The 19,944-nt window shown below is 34.1% G+C and overlaps 1 protein-coding gene across 4 annotated transcripts; it reads right to left on the reverse strand.

The window, feature by feature from the left end:
- Window positions 1–1,158: 1,158 nt before the first annotated feature.
- LOC115441148 (MAGUK p55 subfamily member 7) lies at window positions 1,159–19,756 on the reverse strand. 4 transcript variants are annotated; one of them, XM_030165788.2, is made up of 11 exons: window positions 19,414–19,756; window positions 15,406–15,677; window positions 13,853–13,984; window positions 13,451–13,480; window positions 12,406–12,573; window positions 9,230–9,426; window positions 8,946–9,061; window positions 8,512–8,688; window positions 8,268–8,438; window positions 7,972–8,144; window positions 1,159–7,777 (listed from the first exon to the last, which is right to left on the reverse strand). In XM_030165788.2, the coding sequence occupies exons 1-11, from the start codon at window positions 19,442–19,444 to the stop codon at window positions 7,601–7,603; spliced, it is 1,644 nt and encodes a 547-aa protein (XP_030021648.1). In that variant the 5' UTR covers window positions 19,445–19,756; the 3' UTR covers window positions 1,159–7,600. The 4 variants fall into 4 exon arrangements, with proteins under 4 accessions (XP_030021648.1, XP_030021646.1, XP_030021647.1 ...); XM_030165786.2 differs by having other exon boundaries at window positions 8,512–8,829; XM_030165787.2 differs by lacking the exon at window positions 13,451–13,480 and having other exon boundaries at window positions 8,512–8,829.
- Between the last annotated feature and the right edge of the window lie 188 nt (window positions 19,757–19,944).

Below are 19,944 nucleotides of genomic sequence, written 5' to 3' on the forward strand. Positions count from 1 at the left end.
ATAATTTGTGACTAGAATAGTATGTTTATTCCATACTTATATTAAAAAAAACAAACATTGAATTACTTAGGATCTTAGGATAATAAAGACTCCCAGTTCCACTTCATCAAACTTTTAAGTTGATGCCTAAGGTCTAACAAATGAAAGCAAAATCTCACCGCCATACATGTTAGACATTATTACGACTTTAGACTAGATTGTTAGTGAAAAGGTACATCGCTCTCACAATCAATTAACCCAACTAATGTTCTATTATTCTAAATTATGAACACAATAAACTTGTCAACTAATTCTGCTCGCCAACACTAGTCAACGGGGCATCGACTGAGATCATTCCAAGTATACTACGGCGTAAACCTAACTATACAGATACATCAGCTAAAATGCTTCAGCGTTCAACAAAATCACTGGAGCACGGCCATTTTCTATAATAAATTAGACTAACTATAATAATAATACTATTGTCTATGAAGATTTAGAATATTTTTGCTGGCAGCAAAGTGAGAAATCTGATAATATTGACCATATTTAAAAGGCATAACAACGGAGAAACCAACGTGGAACATTCTATGTTATGAGAGTTTCATCTATTATAAATATGACAAACCGATGGCAAAGGGAATTCTTTGTATCTCAATAGGCTAATTGACAGTACGTAAAATAATTGCTTATTTAAAATTATAGTTTTTAAGCAATTTGCAATAACACACATGTAAAACATTTTATGTTTTTACCAAGACTCAATTTATTAATTATGTATTACCTGGAACCACTTGGCCGTAAATGGTCTCGTCTGGCGAAATTTACGATGACATCACACGTTTGTAAACATATTATACTGTCATCATTTCTAATATGTTTCACGTTTATACACGTGTGAAGTCATGTTACAGAATAAACGCCATATTGCCAGAGCAAGCCTTTTTACAGTTTACTATTCAGTGTATTTCGTAATGTTATTTTTATTATTTTTTACGTATAATAATTAAAAATAAACATTATTTTTAAGATCCATAAACATTGCTAAATAATGTGAGATGGTTTCCAGAATCCAGCCAAAAAGCAATCAATAGTTAATTTACCTATGTTGGTTTATTATATAGTATGGATTTTTTATTATGATACAGGGCAGTAGGGGCAGCTACTTTAACCGCTGTAATTACATGAACATGTTCATAGATGACTCTGTATCATTATTGTAAGACATTAAAATCTACATTCTCAAGTTGTGAAAAATAATTACATTCAGCAAAAAAAGGGCAATTTAAGTAGGTAATAATTTTCTTTATGCCAATAGTCACTGTTGCTTATAAGGCTCAAACGACTATGTGGGATCATTAGAGGTTTGAGTTCTTTTAAGGCCAAGGTTGCATAATCTATTCCCATGCATTTTGGAAGAAATTAGTTTGAAATTCGCATTTAAATTAGTTGACTCGTCTACAAACAATAACAGTAACATATTTAGAAACTGAAAAATGTACAAAAAATAATTATGTTAAAAATTTCACATACATAAATTCACTTACCGTTGCAATAGTACCAAAATTGATATTGGTAAATTTTTCAGTTCCTAAATGTTTCTGTTTGTTTTTGTAGACGAGTCGACTATAAATACAAAGTTGTATGTTTAAGATCGAATTAGAGTTGCATTTTTTACAAAACCTATATAAATTTTCTGGCTTTGAACTACTCAAACCTCTAATGGTCCAATAGTCTTTTGATTTTTATAAGCAACAGAATAGTTTGACACCAAATATTTTTGCATAAATTGCCCATATTATTGGTAACCGTATATTGTTTTCAAATTCTGTGAATGCAGATCTTAAAATCTTCAGGAATATTAGAAAGTCTCCTAAGAAATATTTCTTAAAGCTACAGCGGTTAAGTTAGCTAGCTGCCTTTGCTGTCCCATTTCGAAAATTCACTCTGTTAATTACAACGGTCAGTTATTTAATAAAGCAGATACCAATATAATTGGTACATTACATGTGCCGTTGGATTTATTTGTTTTATCAAATAAACCTTTCGTAAAGTACTTATGCTATACGCACACTTTAATTACATTGTTCTACTAAACACGAAAACCTTCGCTGCAGGCATCTAAACGCTAAGGGCCAATGTATAGGTTATTACCTATAACATTACAAGCAATCAACATTACTAAAAAATACGTTATTATTCTTCTTATATGTATTAGGAGGATTTCCGCATTAATAACAGCTCTGGATGGATATTATTATGATTCATAAAACTTATTTAACCAATCAAGAAATATAGAAGGCATAGTAAACAGCGTCCATATGTTTATACAATATCGCCTCCATTCTTAGCCGATAACTGATCATTTAAGTATTTTAATTGGTACGTATGTACTTGTGATAATCTAAGTAATTCATTAACGTAGAACGCACTGTGCAATTAATTGTGTAATAGAGATGGGCGATCATGAATGATGGACATAATCAAAACAGTTGTAATACCAATAAACATCCTTTTCTTGACCGGAGATCTCTAATTTGTATCCCTGACTTTAGAACACGCTTTGCTGACTGAATTAATTCGTCAGCTTAAGTTTGTAAACCACTGAACACAAATTGTCATTAACAGATATGGATGTGCAACCATTGCATCCGGATCGCGGACATTATTTTATTATATTATCCACTGGTGGAGAACACAATATCCCATAAATATATAAATATAAAAAAAAACAGATATCGATAATCGCCCACCTTATAAATATTTTGGTCTAAAATTGAATTCTCGCTTTGAAGCCAACAGGTTCTGGCTGGTAGACGCAAGGTTCTATCGCAAAGCGATCATGTAGAACATAGAAGCTTGTCACAAAACATAGAGCATGCATCTAGATGCAATATACACAATTTTAAATACCTACTTACTTGCTTGCTCAGATGCATCACGCAAAATAGCAATCCTTGTCTGATAAATGGCAAGATAAAAAAACGTATAATTTTGACAAGCAATAAAATGCCACTCCTCTTTTTCTTTAGGCCCATTATTTGTATATAAATAATAATTATAGTACCTAAAGGTGTTAAAAACTACGTTATAAAGAAATGCGATGGAAACATAACTTCACAGTAGGTAATTGTTGTATTACGTTATTCCTTTAAAATCGACCACAAAAACATATAACTTGTTTTTACTAGGATAAAATCATACCAGCGTAATATTTTTATAGTCCAGTCAAATTAAAATTTAAGTGAGGAAAAATTCGCATAGAGCTGAAAGTTGGTATAGACATTAAATATGTCATTACCAATAAAATGTTAAAAGACCCCATCGATCCTGTGTGCAAAAATTTTATTCAAGAAAAAATTCCGGTTTTTCCCATTTTCCTTTGAACCGGAGGTATTATCGTAAAATAGGTCTGACAAAAAGTTGTAGATATACAATTTTCTACAATAAGTAATTGTTCTAAAAAAAATTTTTGTACGTATTTTCTTACAAATTTACTTATCTCTAAAATGTAAATGCAAGGAAGAGTATGAATTTTACACTTCTTAAAGTGAGGTCTACAACTTTCAGTTTCTTTTATATTTACAATCATTCTAACTAACTTTTTTTGTAAAGTGAATGTATTTTTTGTCCCTTTACTATTGCCCCACAATATTATACCATAACTTAGCCATGCGTAGACAGACATACGTATAATATGTGGTTAAGGCAGTCTGCGTGTTAGTGGTTTTTTTTATTTCGCGTAAGGCGTATATATATGTAAATTTGAATAATTTTGTTTTTATTTTTGCTTGTTTGTGCTGTATCCAGTTTAAGTGGGTGCCTAATCCTAATAATGTAGCGTTTTTTACGACCTCAAGCTTCGTTCCGTTGTAACTAACGTTTATGTTTAAGGGAAGTTTTTGAGGTGAGTAGGATGTTATTAACTTTGTTTTGAGCAGTTGATTTCTAGGTTGTGTTTTGCTAACCAATTTTCAATTTTTGAGAGTATAGAGTAGATTCTTTCATTGAGATTAGTATTATTATTATTCTTGAAGGAGGTTAGGAGGAATATGTCATCTGCAAACAACACACAATGCCAGTCTAGGTGTTTCGGGAGGTCGTCAATATATATTAAAAATAGTAAGCATCCTAAAACACTACCTTGTGGAATAGAAGAGTTAGTAGTTTTGCTCAGAGAGTATATTTTTTGTATTGCTTAGTATTGAGATTGTAGTGTGGCACTTCCACTATTTGTTCTCTGTTTTGTAAATAAGATTTTTAACCAGTCATAGCTTTTACCGCGAATTCCATTATTGATTATTTTATTACATTTTAATGACTTATTTAACGTCTATACCAATTTTCAGCTCTGCGAATTTTTCGTAACTCGCAGGTTTATTGTGTCTATTTTGACTGGACTATTATTGTATTTTCCTACATTTTAAAAGTATGCAGCAATGAACTGCTATAAATTGTCATACTTTTAAAAAATAAATATATTTTGAACATATTACTATGAAGTAATAAGGCGGAGCGCGTACGCGCCGGTGTATGTACAGACTTTGGAGTAATGACTATATTTGGGATTTATTATCTAAACTATATTTTACACTAAAATTGGTAAACAACAACTTCATGTTATACAGTTTCATACACCTTTTATTAACGTAACAACTAAACTCGTAAACATTCAAATCCAGCAGCATCTTATTTTGTTAATTTTTTCGAATGTAGGTTTAAAAATTGCTGGTTCCTCCCATAAATATCGTATAAAGAAACAAAAAAATAAGAAAAATAGTTCTGTCTCCACATTTTTATCGGCCAGGAACAAGCCCTCGGTGCAGACCAATAAAACATATTGACGGTGAAGTGTCAATAAATAATGAATACAAAGTACGAATAGACTACTTTGCAGGAAGAGAAATCACCATCTGTAATTATTATAATAATTTTGATATTGTTTTATTATGTTTAAGTAGTAAATGTTATGGAATATTTACCTCACCTTCGATATTTGGCATGTACTAAAATTATGTGAGGGACTGTAACAAACCCAATAATGTTCATTAAATTATACCAATGCACACATGAATAGTTATAGAGCTTTGATTAAACAAAAAGTATCTTTATAAACTCGTACGTACCTATTTGTTAAAATGCTCATTCTGCTGGATTTTAAGGCTTGCAAGTACATATATTTAAAAAGATGTATCTAAGAGATTTAAAAAAATAATAAAAATTGGTATAAAAAAAATTTACTATGCTAAAATGCTAATATAAAATACATCAAATCGATGCTACGCTCAATTCAGGAGCACTCTAACTATAAAAAGTGATGTAGGTACGAATGTTATGATCAATACATACGTTTTTTAAACTTTGAATACATCTTTTACAATTACTTCATAATACAGACGATAAAGGTCTTTATTAAATTCAACACGTTCCTCGGGAAGCAGATAAACGTTATTGTCGATAAAGTAAACGACTGTCGCCTTTAAATATATACCTATAAAGCAGGCAGTAACCAATTTGATAAATCTCTTGTCACCACATTTTCGATATTGCTAACACGACAATCAAATATGCTCATCTATATACGTATTACAAAATAAAGTGGTTTGATCTCATAACTTCATTATACAAACAATATTATATTATACATATAATTCTCCTGTAACTTCACGCTCGACATAGCTGACATTTTATTTAGATGCAACAGTTGTTAAATGTTTTGTGGTTTAATATACAAAGACGGATTAGGATAGTTAACGGATTAATAGAATATAATGTTCATAGAGGTCAACCTACATAGTATGTCACCAATCAGGTATTATTAGTTTTTATTTAGTTATATATGTATCTTCGTCATGATATCATCAAATGCGAACCGTCAATAAACGTTTACGTAAATACATATTTATCTGTGCTTGTTTAATTAAATGATATTTTATAGATCGTTCTCTTTTGAGCATTTTAGAAAACTAAATGATTTAGTGAATATATTATAATATAATCCACGGACATATTACGTCCTTGGAATTTCTAGAGAAAAGACTATAGGAATGGGTTTTTTGTGACACTTTTGCTAAATGGAATAAGTACATGAAATTTTATCTAAACATAGATGTAAATAGATTTTAAGAATACAAAGTTTAAATACCGACATTAGTAGATTAACGAAGCTTACACATACTTCTACAGGTTCCGTTTACCACATTGACAAAAACGAACACCACACCACAATCGTATTATAGGCACTGTTCATAAATAACGTGATTCGAGGTAGTGATATTACAAATAAAAATAAATTTAGACATTACGGGCAAAACGTAGTCTGCAGGTACAATTAGCACAGCCACGATTTTATTAGCTATGATATTATTCAAAATATAACTTATGTTAGTGGTCCAGCCACTCGACACGTTCATGCAGCAAGTCAGCACCACGGCGGGGTCCGGCGGCCCGCCTCCCAGAACCTCTTCAGGAACAACTAACTCACTTATTCTGCCCGTAATAACAACAAATACTTGGGTACGATACGCAAATTACTATCTTAATCGTTTTAACAGGCACAACTTATCGTCATTATAACACATTTAGATATTCTCCAAATAACTATGCTATTTATATTTTTCTATAAGCACGACACAGATATATAAAGCTATAATGTAATTTGGTGCATTTGTTCTGCTATAAAACATTACATTCCCAGTGCGAGGGTGCCCACAGGCCAACAAACGACATTGTGCGGTACTGTAAACATAGTTTCAATCGGAAACACGCTCGTTTCGGTGGCAACACATTCCGTAACTTGACCACACACGCTATGTTATACCTGTTACAATTTGTTGACCTGCAAATGCAATGATCGGATCGAACCGACACTGAACTATGTCTAGTATTGTCTCTACGTAACATTTAGAATTTCTTTATTGAATTCATGTTGGTGTTTAAATAAATAATTTCTTTTATCACTTTAGCAACTATTGGTTACAGGCAGTTCACGAAACAAAACAATGTCATAAAGGACTCGATCACAAAATATTGAACTAATTATACTATAATATAGTAAATATAGTTATAATTGTTGACGGTATAATATGAAGGTACATGCATCTGTATTATATTTTGTAAAGTTTAGCTCGAGCCCTGTGATAGCTGTCAAAGGAACATCTCCAGAGTTGGGGGCACATTAAAAATAGATATCGTATTGATCATTGTTATCCATTAAAAATATTTGGGTTAATATTAATTGCATAGTCCCTAAGTAATATTTTCTTTATTTTGAAATTAACTATGTATGTTTTATTTATGTGTAGGTGTATCACGGTTGTACAATATAATTCCCCTCTCAGTATTAGAGGAGGCCCAGCAGAGGGACATAAAACGATACAGGGCTGGAATTACTATTAATATATAATTCTATTCGATTAATTTTGTTTGGTAAGTCGATAAATAACGATTGACAGGCAGTATGGAGAATTACTATTACTGGAATTGTCTAGAAAAGTACGCTAAAATTCAAATAAATTGTTCGCTAATTAATGAGAAAATATTGGAGTGATTTCAATGATAACTATTAAAGGTCCGAAGCTAAATTTTACAAAACAGATCAGTTTGATTGCAAGGTGTTGGTCTACTGTACCCAGGAGGCGGGCACCCACAGCGGCTCGGACTGAACGCGCCATGCCGCCTTCAGCAACTGCGTCAGTGCGCTCGCCAGCTCCTCGTTCACGATCTCCTCCTCGAACATATATCCGTACAGGAAGTTGATGCGATTTGACGAGCGCACTATGTCTGACAACTCCTCATCCTGGAATCAAACGGTACAGTGGCTACAATTGTTCAACTACACTGGTCAAACTGTGTTAATACATTTTCATAGTACATTTCAGGTTTTGGTACACTGTGTTAAATGAGGGAAAACCAGAGGTCATTGTGAAAGAAAATCTTATAAAAAAATCGTTATATAATAATGAACCATGGAAAATAATCATTTTTACTGACCGTAAAAGCCCGAGATGACTCTTTGTCGAAAGTTGAACGCGCGTTTGCTGCAGTTCTAGTTTCTATTAGTCTTTCCAAAGTGGGCGGTTTTATGAACACAATGTATGGCCGCAGCCGCGCCGTGCGGAGCATCTTGAGTGCTTGCCAGTGAGGGCTCAGTATGCACACGCGCCCTGAAAATTATTACAATACTTTTAATCATAAGACTATCAATGAAACAATATTAATTTAAAAAAATAATAAAATACCCTTTTTAATTATATGTCAATTGCTATAAACAGTATATTATACATTACCAGAGTTAATAATAGTCTCGACGCTCTCGGCCGATGTCCCGTAGAGATTTCCCTTGTATTCGCCATGCTCTATAAATTTGCCGTCAGCGATATCTTGCTCCATTTTTTCACGTGAGACGAACATGTAATCTTTGCCATTCTGTTCACTGGACTTTTGCGGTCGAGATGTGTCTGAAAATATAAATATAACATAGCGATGTGGGTGCGAGCCACCATGCGTTACCTTGTCAATAGTTTCACTCACATGGGATCGGAGTGATATATTTCTCTGGGTCTGTAGCGATCAGACGCCTCCGCAGCTCGTTGCGACCGACTCCCGGTGCGCCTACCAACACGATGGGTCGCACCAACCCCGGGCGAGGGTACAACCTGGCGACCTCTTCATACGTGGGTATCATTTCCCGATCAAAATCATCATTCTCTGTAATATCATATATAATTTTTTTCACTTTCGGTGTGGACTTGCAGGGAAGGAGTGCAGTGGCCGTCGGCGTCGGTGAGCATGGTGTTTTCGGGGCGCAGTCCGAGTTGTTGCCGGAGGGACTGCAAAGGGCCGGCTTACCTGCTCGGAGCACATGCAAAGTGGACATGATAATGAGGGGAGCACATGAAAAACCAACTAAGCATTAACGCCAACTACTGGCTGCGAATGATGTGAACCGTCGCGTCGGAACTCACCGTCCATAGTCTGCGGGTCAGTCTGCCGCTCGTGGATGATGCGGCCCTCCTGCAAAGCCCTTGATGGGATCAAGCCGGCCCTCATCACCTTATCACCTTCGCGACGTGCCTGCCACCTGAATTTGTTTTCATGTTACTAATATTCTTTATGATATATAAATAAAGCTTCTCTACGTAATTTTCAAATTTCAAAAAAATGTGTTTATCGATAATCCTAAAATGCGTTTACTTTTTTTTGCTAGAACCTAATTAAACATAAATAACTATGTAGTTGTTTATCTTACCAGTAAGCGTCGTCTTGAGACACGATGTGCAGGACATCGCCTTTTTTAAAGTCTAGTCCTGCCTCCTTGCACGGTATGTACGGATCTTCTGAGGAACTGTAGTTAAATAAAGCACGAACCCTGACTTTACTTTCACGGGAACCACCTTTACCAAACGAAGGCACGAGTTTAAAGGTGATAGTACCTTCTGAATTTTGCTGCAGAAATGGAAAAGTTATTAGTTGAAGTGTTGGTTACTTCATTCACATTGTACTATTATGTAAAGCCGGCTTTGTACTGAAGCAACTTCGTACTACACACAGAAGGTTTCCGAACTGGGTAAAGAAATCCTTTTTAAAGATCGTACAATAATTTCAGCTGTTAAAGTACTTCATAGGCACAATATTATGTATTTTAGAATATCGAATGAGATTCTATTTACTAGTGTAACAACTAATGACATTCTCCGTTACAAAGAATCTACACGTATGAGAAAGCATCATTCTACAAAAATATCCATTTATTGTGTAAAAACAATGAATATGGCGATACAGTTACGTACTGTAACATTTTACATGAATAGACGCAACACAATTGATTTTCACTCATTCAATATTCATGGATAGAGTTGTGTTTACTGTTCATCCATCCAACATGTTACCTTGTTTCTATCACTAGGGGCTTTCATATAGTGTAAACGTATGCCTATGTATACCTACAAAGGCATAGGTTTACTAGCGGGTGTTGCCACACCCGCTCGATCGTCAAATGACAGAGAATAGTGTTTCAGTTTTAAAGATATAGTTGCTGGCGTGACTGGAAACACAATTTGTAAAAAAAATATTTTATTCGAATGTCGGCTCTTATTGTAATTTGCTTCTAGCTATTCGATACTTTCTAGTGTTTCAGTTTTAAAGATATAGTTGCTGGCGCGACGGCGAATACAACTTATAAAATATATATTTCATTCGAATGTCGGCTATTATTGTAATTTGCTTCTAGCTATTTTATATTTTCATGACGTTAACTTAAAAATATCGACGCTTGTAGTCACGTCCGCTCAATAAACGTGCGCTTAGTAAGCTTATCGATTGGATTATAGGTATTTATGAATCGCTTCGTCACTCTAAAACTCGATAAAGTTCCATAGGGAGGACAATAAGAGTACTTCTCAAAATAAATGTACGCAACGAAATAGATATTATAAAATAATTTACGTACTTTTTATGTCATCGGTTTGTTTTTGTTTAAGTATAAAATATAATATTATGCATTAAAACAATAAAAAAGACAGATGACAATGAAAATTTGGCAAGCACTTTGTTAAGCTATTTCGTAGCGTACATTTATTTTGAAAATACTCATACGTTACTTATATGTATGAAACTCAACACGGCCAACGTTTTCGAAATTCGGCAAACTTGTTCGCGTCTAAAACCCGTGTCAGGCGCGCATGACGAGGAATTGTTTATAAAAATAGCTCATTGAGCCGAAAGCTCGAGAAAGGTCAACGATAAATACCCTTTCGCATGAAAAATCAATAAATTTATTTATGACGAGATAATATAAGTTTCTACAAAAAAAATATTATTAAACCAATCACGTACCTACGTAAATATAAAATCGTGTAGAAACTGTGAATAGACTTATGTCTAAAATAAGTGGGGGCAGTATTTCTGCACAATTTTATGGTGCAGCTATCGTGCATTATATCTAGTTACCATGGTGTTAATCCGTAGCAACAGTAACTATGTATTACACCACGTACTACACATATAAAAACATATGTATGCTCTTTAAATATGCCTGCGTTTGTTTGTAATGCGGAATTAATATATGGAGGTATTTGAAAGTAATATTTTTGTATCGTTATCAATTTCTTGTGATTGGCCGTTTAGTTTATTCAATAATAGGGGACCGGCCTATGCTTTTGTACGTTATTGTATATGTAATGGTTAATAATACGAAAAAAAAACTCTCCTGCGAAAACTGCATAAAAATTGCTTAAAAAATGAGTGAGTAATTCATATTTAAAATATTGTAATTTGCAGAAGTGGGCGCGACGTGGGGATATCGCTTCTTCTCTTTCTTTCGGACGCGTCGTAATTCCCGATGACGTCACATGTGGGAATTTCGTCTCTTTTCTGTTTCTTGCCCCTTCCACCGAAATTCAAAGGCTTAACTTGTTGATTTTTTACCGGATTTTAATAATTCCTTCTGTGTTATAATTTATAATATGTAAATATTTGATAATAGTTAAGAACAAAAATGTGTCCGGTACCCTATTCTGCCAATATCATGTTTGAAAAGCAGAAGACACACGTGCTATATGTATATAAAAGTCTTTGGCCAAGTCAAAAATAACGCATACAAATGGAATAAAAATGCAAACAGAAACCTTGAATAGGAATAATTTCAGGTTAATAACGTTTTTAAAGTATCAGTTTGAGGTTACTTGTCATGTGTCAATACCCTAATGTACGCGTGAAGACTATCTAACTTTGCTCTTATTTTCGCGACACATCGTTATAGAACAGGCTATTCAGCCTACACTGACACAAAAAACAATTTAGGTCGACATTGGATGCTGCCCCAGATATAGGCATACAGCTATCTGACATTATTCCAGATACGAATATAGTCCCGATTCTGTTAAGATATATTATTCGATCTTGTATAGTATGTATGGAAATCTACTAGAATTTCAATCGCATAATACCTTAAACGATGATTTGGTGATTACATGCATAATCTTTTAAATATGATTATTGAATGTAAGGTACTATGGGGTTGGCATATCCGAAATAAATAAAGATTAAAAAAAATGATTATTAGTAAGGCTCTTTTCTACATTCAGCCTATCGTTCTTTAGGCCATGGAAGACCATAGCCTCATTCTTTTAGACATGTCATTCTACCAGATATGTAAATTACTAATTTAGCGAAATGGCGGGTCTAGTGATAACCGTGACAGATTTAGTAATCTCGGGGTTAGTACCCCGGATACATCTGGTACACAAAATATCGTAAACATGAACACGAAATGGCGAGTCGGAGGAGCATCGTACGTCCCCTGGCCAGTACCCAGTGGCCTCATGCCGTACGTTAGTTTCTAAACGTGTGGTTTTACAACAACGTTCACTACTGCTACAAGCGGTGCCGTAGCACGAAGCTGCTTCGGTGTAAAGCCGGTTTTACCAGTATTGAGAGGACGTCAGCGGGCGTTTTGTTCTCGACGCTAATGCCGTTCACTTCGATGACCTCATCCCCGGCGTGTATGAGACCGGAGCGGTCCGCCGCGCCGCCGTGCATCACCCGCGCTATCACTATCTTGCCTGTTTCTTCGTCAGTCTTGATTGTCGCCCCCTAACAGACAAAAATGAAACACATTTCACAAGCCTCTCTCTTACACATCAGCCGACGCTTTGCTGGTGACATGTTTTAAAGGCTCGCGTATAGCTCATGTAACTGACAGTATTTAATTTAACATTTAATAAAAGAATAGAATCAAAGAAAAAATCATATTAGGACATGCCACATTTATAACAAGCCTTGAAAGTTTCACAGAGATAATATTAGAGAGGGCAATGATGAGCTGTCTCGCTGTTAGACTTTATTAAAGTTACGTCAGAACAAAGACTCGTCTTTGTAATATATAATATAGGAAGATAAGGGTCTTTCTGTATTATTTTGGTAAGGACCAATGAACATTTTAGTCAGTGTTTAACTTATAAGTATTACATCACTAAGGCTTCAATTATTTGGCGTGAGAGGAAAAGCCAAACATTTATTAGTTGAAACACTGCATAATAAAGTTTATTGGTAGTGTGGATTGTGATAAATCATGTGTTAATAGTAATCGTTTAGGTACATTCTGAGCTTACTGTGCGAAAATTAAATCAATACTGATTGAGTGGCTACTATGCAGTACACTAAAGGTACTAGGGTAATAATGAAAATAATTGATAAAGCAAAATGTATTGTGTGAAACGAGTGCAGCAACATTACTTGGACGTAGTGGCCAGGACACGCAGCACAATACAGATTGCATCGCATCTAGAGATAGCAGCTAATAATAATCTTGATATTGTAAAGACGAGGGACAAACAAGAGTGATAATAGAGAAACAAAGGCAAGATAACTAATAAGGTAGTGAGTACACATATTTACCAAATGCATAAACTTAAGCATCAAATAAGTAGCGGAACAAGTCAACATAATCGTGTTTGTACGTAGTACTTACCACAATAGGTTCTGCACTCTGTGCTCCACCCTTCCAATGAAAAAAGTTTATTCAAATATATCCTTCCTGATTATAATTACATTATCACGGGCAAAACCTATTTCTGGTTTAATAACTTGCACACTGTTAGTAAACACTTATCGTATAATACAGTCAACATTTAATAAATGCAATTTATTTTAGTACATACACATACTTAAACTAAAAGTATAGTTATAAAATACATAACACTAATTTAATAGTTGGCTTATAAACACTATACATAATTTTATCAGAGCATCAAAGTAATGCCCTAAAAGCCTTTTGTATAGTTCATTTTACAAACTGAACTTTAGCTGCTATTTCTAAATGATCGTTGTTTATGGTTCACGGGTAAAAAAAGTGAATATTATGAATGCTTACCAAGGGCTCGTCGCTCTTGACGAGTTGCACAATCTTGACGGTCTCCTCGTCCTCGTCCGCATCGGAGGGGATGTCGGGCAAATGAGGATAGTAGTCCTTTTGGGCCACAGCATCGTGTGTGCAAAGAATTGCCTGACCAATATACCGCATAATCAAATATGATATTAATTTATTTAAACAATTCATTACTTTTTATTCATTTCTGTTGAATACAAAAATATGATGTAGCATAATACTGCGAGAACCAGAAACTCCCGATTATTATTTCTGGCTTATATTCTAATGATGTATTTAGTAAAAAGAATATTAAATTTTTTCACAAAATTCATTTCCATATCATCTGTAAAACTACACGCTACTTTTGGGCTCAAACATCTATAAAAGAATTAACCCTCATAATTTCTTCACAAATTGTAAATATAGTCCAATAACAAACCCCACCACGTTTAATAAGTTGTGGCGCGCTTCAAGTCTCTATCGTCGGCCCTTTATTATTTCCCATTTATGTACGTACAATCAGCAATGAAGCGGAATCAATGTTTTCAAATCTAAATAAAAGTATTTATTAAAAAATCGAAGCATTGAATATACTGGTAGCAAGACTTGAATCTGTTAGTTAACTAGTGGGTATTTTAATTTTTCTAATGTTACCCGTATTTATTACTTTAATCTAAATATATATAACTCAAAGGTGACTGACTGACATAGTGATCTATCAACGCACAGCCCAAACCACTGGACGGATCGGGCTGAAATTTGGCATGCAGGTAGATGTTATGACGTAGGCATCCGCTAAGAAAGGATTTTGATAAATTCCACCCCTAAGGGGTTAAAATAAGGGGTTTAAAGTTTGTATAAATCTTCTTAGATTTTCGACTGATTGAACTGAAATTAAAGATTGGAGCTACTATGATGAAGACGTTCGCTTAAATAGGATATGAATAAATTCAACCCTCATGGGGAAAAAATTAGTTTGAACCTATCAGTACCGGGAAAATATGTAGTAAGACTTTTATCATACAGTGGACTTTTATCCCGGAAAACTTCTTCACGCGGACGAAGCCGCGAGCAAAAGCTAGCGTATTATATTTTTCTATTGTAATTTAGGTATTGGTATAAGTGTGAACTGTCTTACCCTCACCATTAAATTGTACACTAATTAGCTTCATTATTTCTAATATATGTAATATCTCATAAAATTAAATGTAATTCCATTTGAAATAATGTTTCTTTAAGCATTATTCATTTAATATCGTTATGCATCGCGTCATCATAAATTCTAAATACTCGTGCTAAATAACCATCGAAATAAAAACACGGTTAATGATTGTTTTACTTCGTTTCTTTAGATTTGTGTTTAGTCCAGAGCGCCCTTTGAACCCACAGACATTGATAACATTAGCTGCGTCATTTAGCTACCCTGGTTCTCGCAACTGGATGTGTAGTAACTCAATTATCTTACGTATCACATGAATCGATTGTACCAAAATGATAAAGTTGTATTATTTATTCAGGCAACAATATAAGCTTTTATTGATTTTTGTGTGACTTACTTGAAAATGTGGCTTCTGCAACAAACCGAGGAGTTCTTGATACTCCTTTGACACTGTCGTCACTTCGCCAAGGACTTCAAACACTTCCAGTGTAACTTGCATAGCATTTGATAAAAGGGGATAAAATTTGTCATCTTTCCCTTTCGCTACAATCTTGTTGTGCACTTGTACTAGGGCATGAAGCTGCTTGGATTGAAGAAGCTCGCTCAGAAACGCAACATCTTCACCGCCACATTGAACCTCCTTCAGTGAAGCCAAAAGTCGACTCAGAGCTAAAATAAAGCAACCTTTTGTTTTTATATAATAATAATAATATCAGCCTTGTATTATATACTATCCTACTGCTGGGCATGGGCCTCCTCTGCTACGGAGACGGATTAGGTAGGCGATCCTAGTGCGGACTGGCAGACTTCACATACTTTCCTAATTCCTATAGAAAACTTCTCAAGTACGCAGGTTTCCTAACGATGTTTTCCTTCACCAGTAGAGCAAGCGATAATTCACAAAGAATGCACACATAATTTCAGAAAGGCAGAATTGCGTGCACTTGGATTTTTAACCTGCGGACATTCGTCTCGGCAGTCCGTATCTCTCCCAACTAGGCTATCGTCGTTGTTTTTATATATTTACATGGATTTCATGACATTATTCACGAGCTAAATTTGTTTCTCTACTAAATGTATGGAAGTTAATCGCTTTTTTCTGTAGTTAGCAGAATGGCAATATGAGCTATGGATTTATAGGACCTGTGTCTAATGATAAGGATGTTCGTGCACAATTCAATTGTTTGTGTTCACAATAATATGTCTATGTTTGAATTTTTTAATGCCAAGGACTCAAGATGCGTACCTAATTGCCGCAACTTACAAACCAAAAAGTTGTCACCCGTAGGATAGGGTTAGACAAAAAACAGTCTGAATGTGCTCTTGACAAAAACTGATTGTGCATCTGCATGAATATGTTAAGCTTATTTATGTTCCGTAACAGTAGCGACGAGATAATAAAAAGTAAAAATCTAAGCGCAATAAGTGTTATAATAATAATGTTATATTCGATATTTCTCTTTATTGAAAATTATGACTATGGATGTCAAAATCAAGTGTGTTTATCAGAATCATGTTTTGTTTAAATAAACTACTGTGGCTTCGGAAAAGAAACGGGCATATTTAATATGTATATTGTAATTGGCAGATGAATAATTTTGGAAGCCTTAAAATGATCCCATCTGAACTGATTCTATTCTGATTTTATTCTCACAAGTCGCCTAGTATAAATGATCACTATTCACTACCATGTTAATCATAAACGTTACTCAAATAGAATTTTTCCTTTCCGGTTTTGAGAACCAATATGTTTTTGTGGCATAAAATACCTAAGTAAATTTTATCAATCACAGCTTTTGAAAAACGTATCTTTTTAGGATTGCAAAGGAAACAGGGCCGTAGCTAAACTTTAACCTAAGGTGGAGCAGCTGTGGTTACAGCTAGGGCGGAAGTAAAAATGTTACTAGATCTGATCTGGTCAATCGAATTTTAGTTTTCTTGGCTTGTGAACATAAACTGACGTAATTGTTAATACAGATGTAACAACATTCCCTTAAATCCCGAAAGGTGATTATTCCACCCATCAAGAGGAACGACACTTACTATCAGACCAACTTCCAAATCGTGAAATAAAAATCCTGCTGTTCCATATATTTTGATTGAGTAGGTATGTATATTATGAGAGCTGAATTTTTTTGCGATTTCGAAGTTGGTCCCATAGTAAAAATTTATCATGTCAGTGGGTGGTATAACCTCATTTGGAACTTAAGACAGTTTCGTTACACCCTGTACCCCATATTAGTTGATCATTAAGGTAGGGCATTGCCCTACAATGCCCCCACCCACTAGCTACGGCCCTGAAAGGAAAAAAGACATTTCCATGGAATAAACTAAATTTTATGTGTTCTCCAATCGTTGAAAATAAGTTTTGTATACGTAATTGATGTAGCTTTGAGTTATTTGCAGTATAATATATTGACGGGTGTTTTACTCATGTGAAAAGGCAAACATAGATTCAAATATTGTACAATTTATCCTAAGCTCTTGCTATCCGGAACAGGACTTGGAGAAGCTGATGGAGATAAGTAATGTAACAAATAAATATTTCTTTTCATTCTATAAATAAAAAAAAATATTTTTGCTGTTTAAAGTCATATAATGGATAAGTAAGTTTTGTTGGAACAAATGTTATCATTGAGGTAAAATAATACATAGAAGCAGATTGTTTGGTAAAATCACAGCTAATAAATAAATACATAGTTGAATATAATGCATTATACAAGGTAGTCATTCATAGTATCAGATAACACAAATAAAATAGACCCATTTGTTAAAGTATTATGAAATGGTACAGAATTAATAAAGTTAGTAGATTCAATCTGCATATACACTATATCTAAATTATAAATGACATCAGATTAAAGCATACGCATAGGTGTCTGTTGACAGTCAAACAGCAACTCCATTAACCCTGAATACCTCTCAAAGTCTTTATAAAGTGAAACAGTGAAAGCTTCTCTAGAAATATTTCAGATGCTGGTGATCACATTATTGGCTGGTATCAATGGGAGAGCAATTTAATTAGATAATACATTTATATATGGAAGCAACATTAATCAATAAAATGAAAGGTAACTAGATGTGTGGAGATTAAAAAGGCACCAAAAGTTATATTCCTGGGATACCATACCATAGTAGACAAGATTTGTATACCCCTTATTAAAGAGTTAATTTTCTTTTTATTGCTTTGAATGATGAGACAACCTTGTTGTTTGCCTGATGGTAAGTGATACAACCCATAAAAAATAGAAACTCCATCTAACACACAACACAACAATACAAAGTATTGTTTGATAATCCACTGAGCTCATCATTCTGAGACATGGGATGTTAAATCTTATTATGTCCAGTAGTTACACTGGCTATAATGTCCTTCAAACCAGAACACAACAATGATTACACACTGGTGCTTGGCAGTAGAAATGGACATTGCGGTGGTCCCTACCCTAGCGGCCTCTCACTATGTCTCAAAGTCAATGTTGAATTTTATTGTTAGTCATTTTTTAAATATTGTGAATTATAAAGTGCATTTAACATTTTTGCAGTTGCATCATTCTAATTTTAAAGGTGTGATACGTTGTGTTGGGCTCCCTTTGGCTAATTTCACTTTTCGTCACTGGTATCTAGGGGTACATTGAGAATTATGATGGACCAGAGTAACATTTGTTTGGCATATTTACTGGGATATTTTGCTTCAGTAACGGACTGCAAGTCACCCAAAATATATTGAATTTTTAAAACATTTGATGTATTCATTACACTAATATTTTTTGTATTTTATTTAAAATTATCCCAGAATGACATCATGATAATTGTTAAGGATGGGAGTAATTCAAACTATATTCTTGTAATATTTAGCTCTAAAGGGAGCAAATTTATATTTGAGTATAAAATTCAGAACCTGCCACTTCACAGCTTGTATACAATGCCAATAATCCAAAAAGGTGATTTCAATTTGCTTCATTCATTAGAATATAACATCTTTCTAAAATTCACTAAGTATAAAGTCTAAAATACTTGATTCCATATATACTAAATGAAGGAATTTTTAAATCTATATCTCTGGTTTCAATAAAATATGTCATTGGAGTGATAAGGGGTACAAAGATGATCAGAAATATTTTGATTTTTACTACTTATTATATGCATGAAGCATTCTAAAAACATAAAATGGTATGATATATTTTTATCATAATTATCATTTGTGACAAATGTCTTTTTATATAGGTATTGATCCACCTATATTATAAAGTAAGTAAAGGTAATTTACTTATGCAGACAATATGAGAACATATTCTTTGTAGAATCGGCATTACAAACGAGCCCAGTTGAAGTGCGGTTATGTAGATGTTATCAGGCTAAATCAATATCTAGCTATAGTGTATCAACATAGGGACTGACATACCTGGATCCCAATTGTCGGATAGAGTGTCCATGCTCGTCAATACGCAATATTAATCACAAAAATGCATAGATTTTGATATATATTATAATTAAAAACTAAAAGAATAGACTATTGAATCGATGAGAATAGTCAATAACCAACGGCTAGGTACTTCTAGCAGTGATCTTATATCATACGACAAAATTGACTGTCTACATAGCATAAAACGTTTACAATTATAAAAATATCGAATTCATTATTATATTGAATTTAAATTTCCCCCAACATATCACAAAAAAACGATGCACTGAAGTTGCATTTTCTAAGAGAGCTGTCAAACAAAGAGACTTATATAGCACGCTGCTGTCAAATCAAATCAATAAAAAAAATAACTGTAAAGCTGATAGTCTATACATTTTATGTTGGCATGTTTTAAAGCTCATCACTCACACGAGACACAGATTAGTCGACGATCGACCATTCCGCGTTTAAAAGTAGGGACATACTCGGCCCGTTTTTTTTGGCTTTTACGAGATGTATATATTTTAAATC

This window comes from Manduca sexta, chromosome 27 (genome assembly GCF_014839805.1).
Source record: "Manduca sexta isolate Smith_Timp_Sample1 chromosome 27, JHU_Msex_v1.0, whole genome shotgun sequence".
Lineage (NCBI taxonomy): Eukaryota > Metazoa > Arthropoda > Insecta > Lepidoptera > Sphingidae > Manduca > Manduca sexta.

What these genes read in the sequence shown, in the direction of transcription:
- LOC115441148 (XM_030165786.2), bottom strand. Translation starts at nt 19,444, where the DNA reads ATGGACACTCTATCCGACAATTGGGATCCAG. An exon ending in TCTCAAGACGACGCTTACTG is followed by an intron (nt 9,062 to 9,229) that starts GTAAGATAAACA and finishes AAACAAATTCAG; the next exon opens with GTGGCAGGCACGTCGCGAAG. An exon ending in CGAGACTATTATTAACTCTG is followed by an intron (nt 8,145 to 8,267) that starts GTAATGTATAAT and finishes AATAATTTTCAG; the next exon opens with GGCGCGTGTGCATACTGAGC.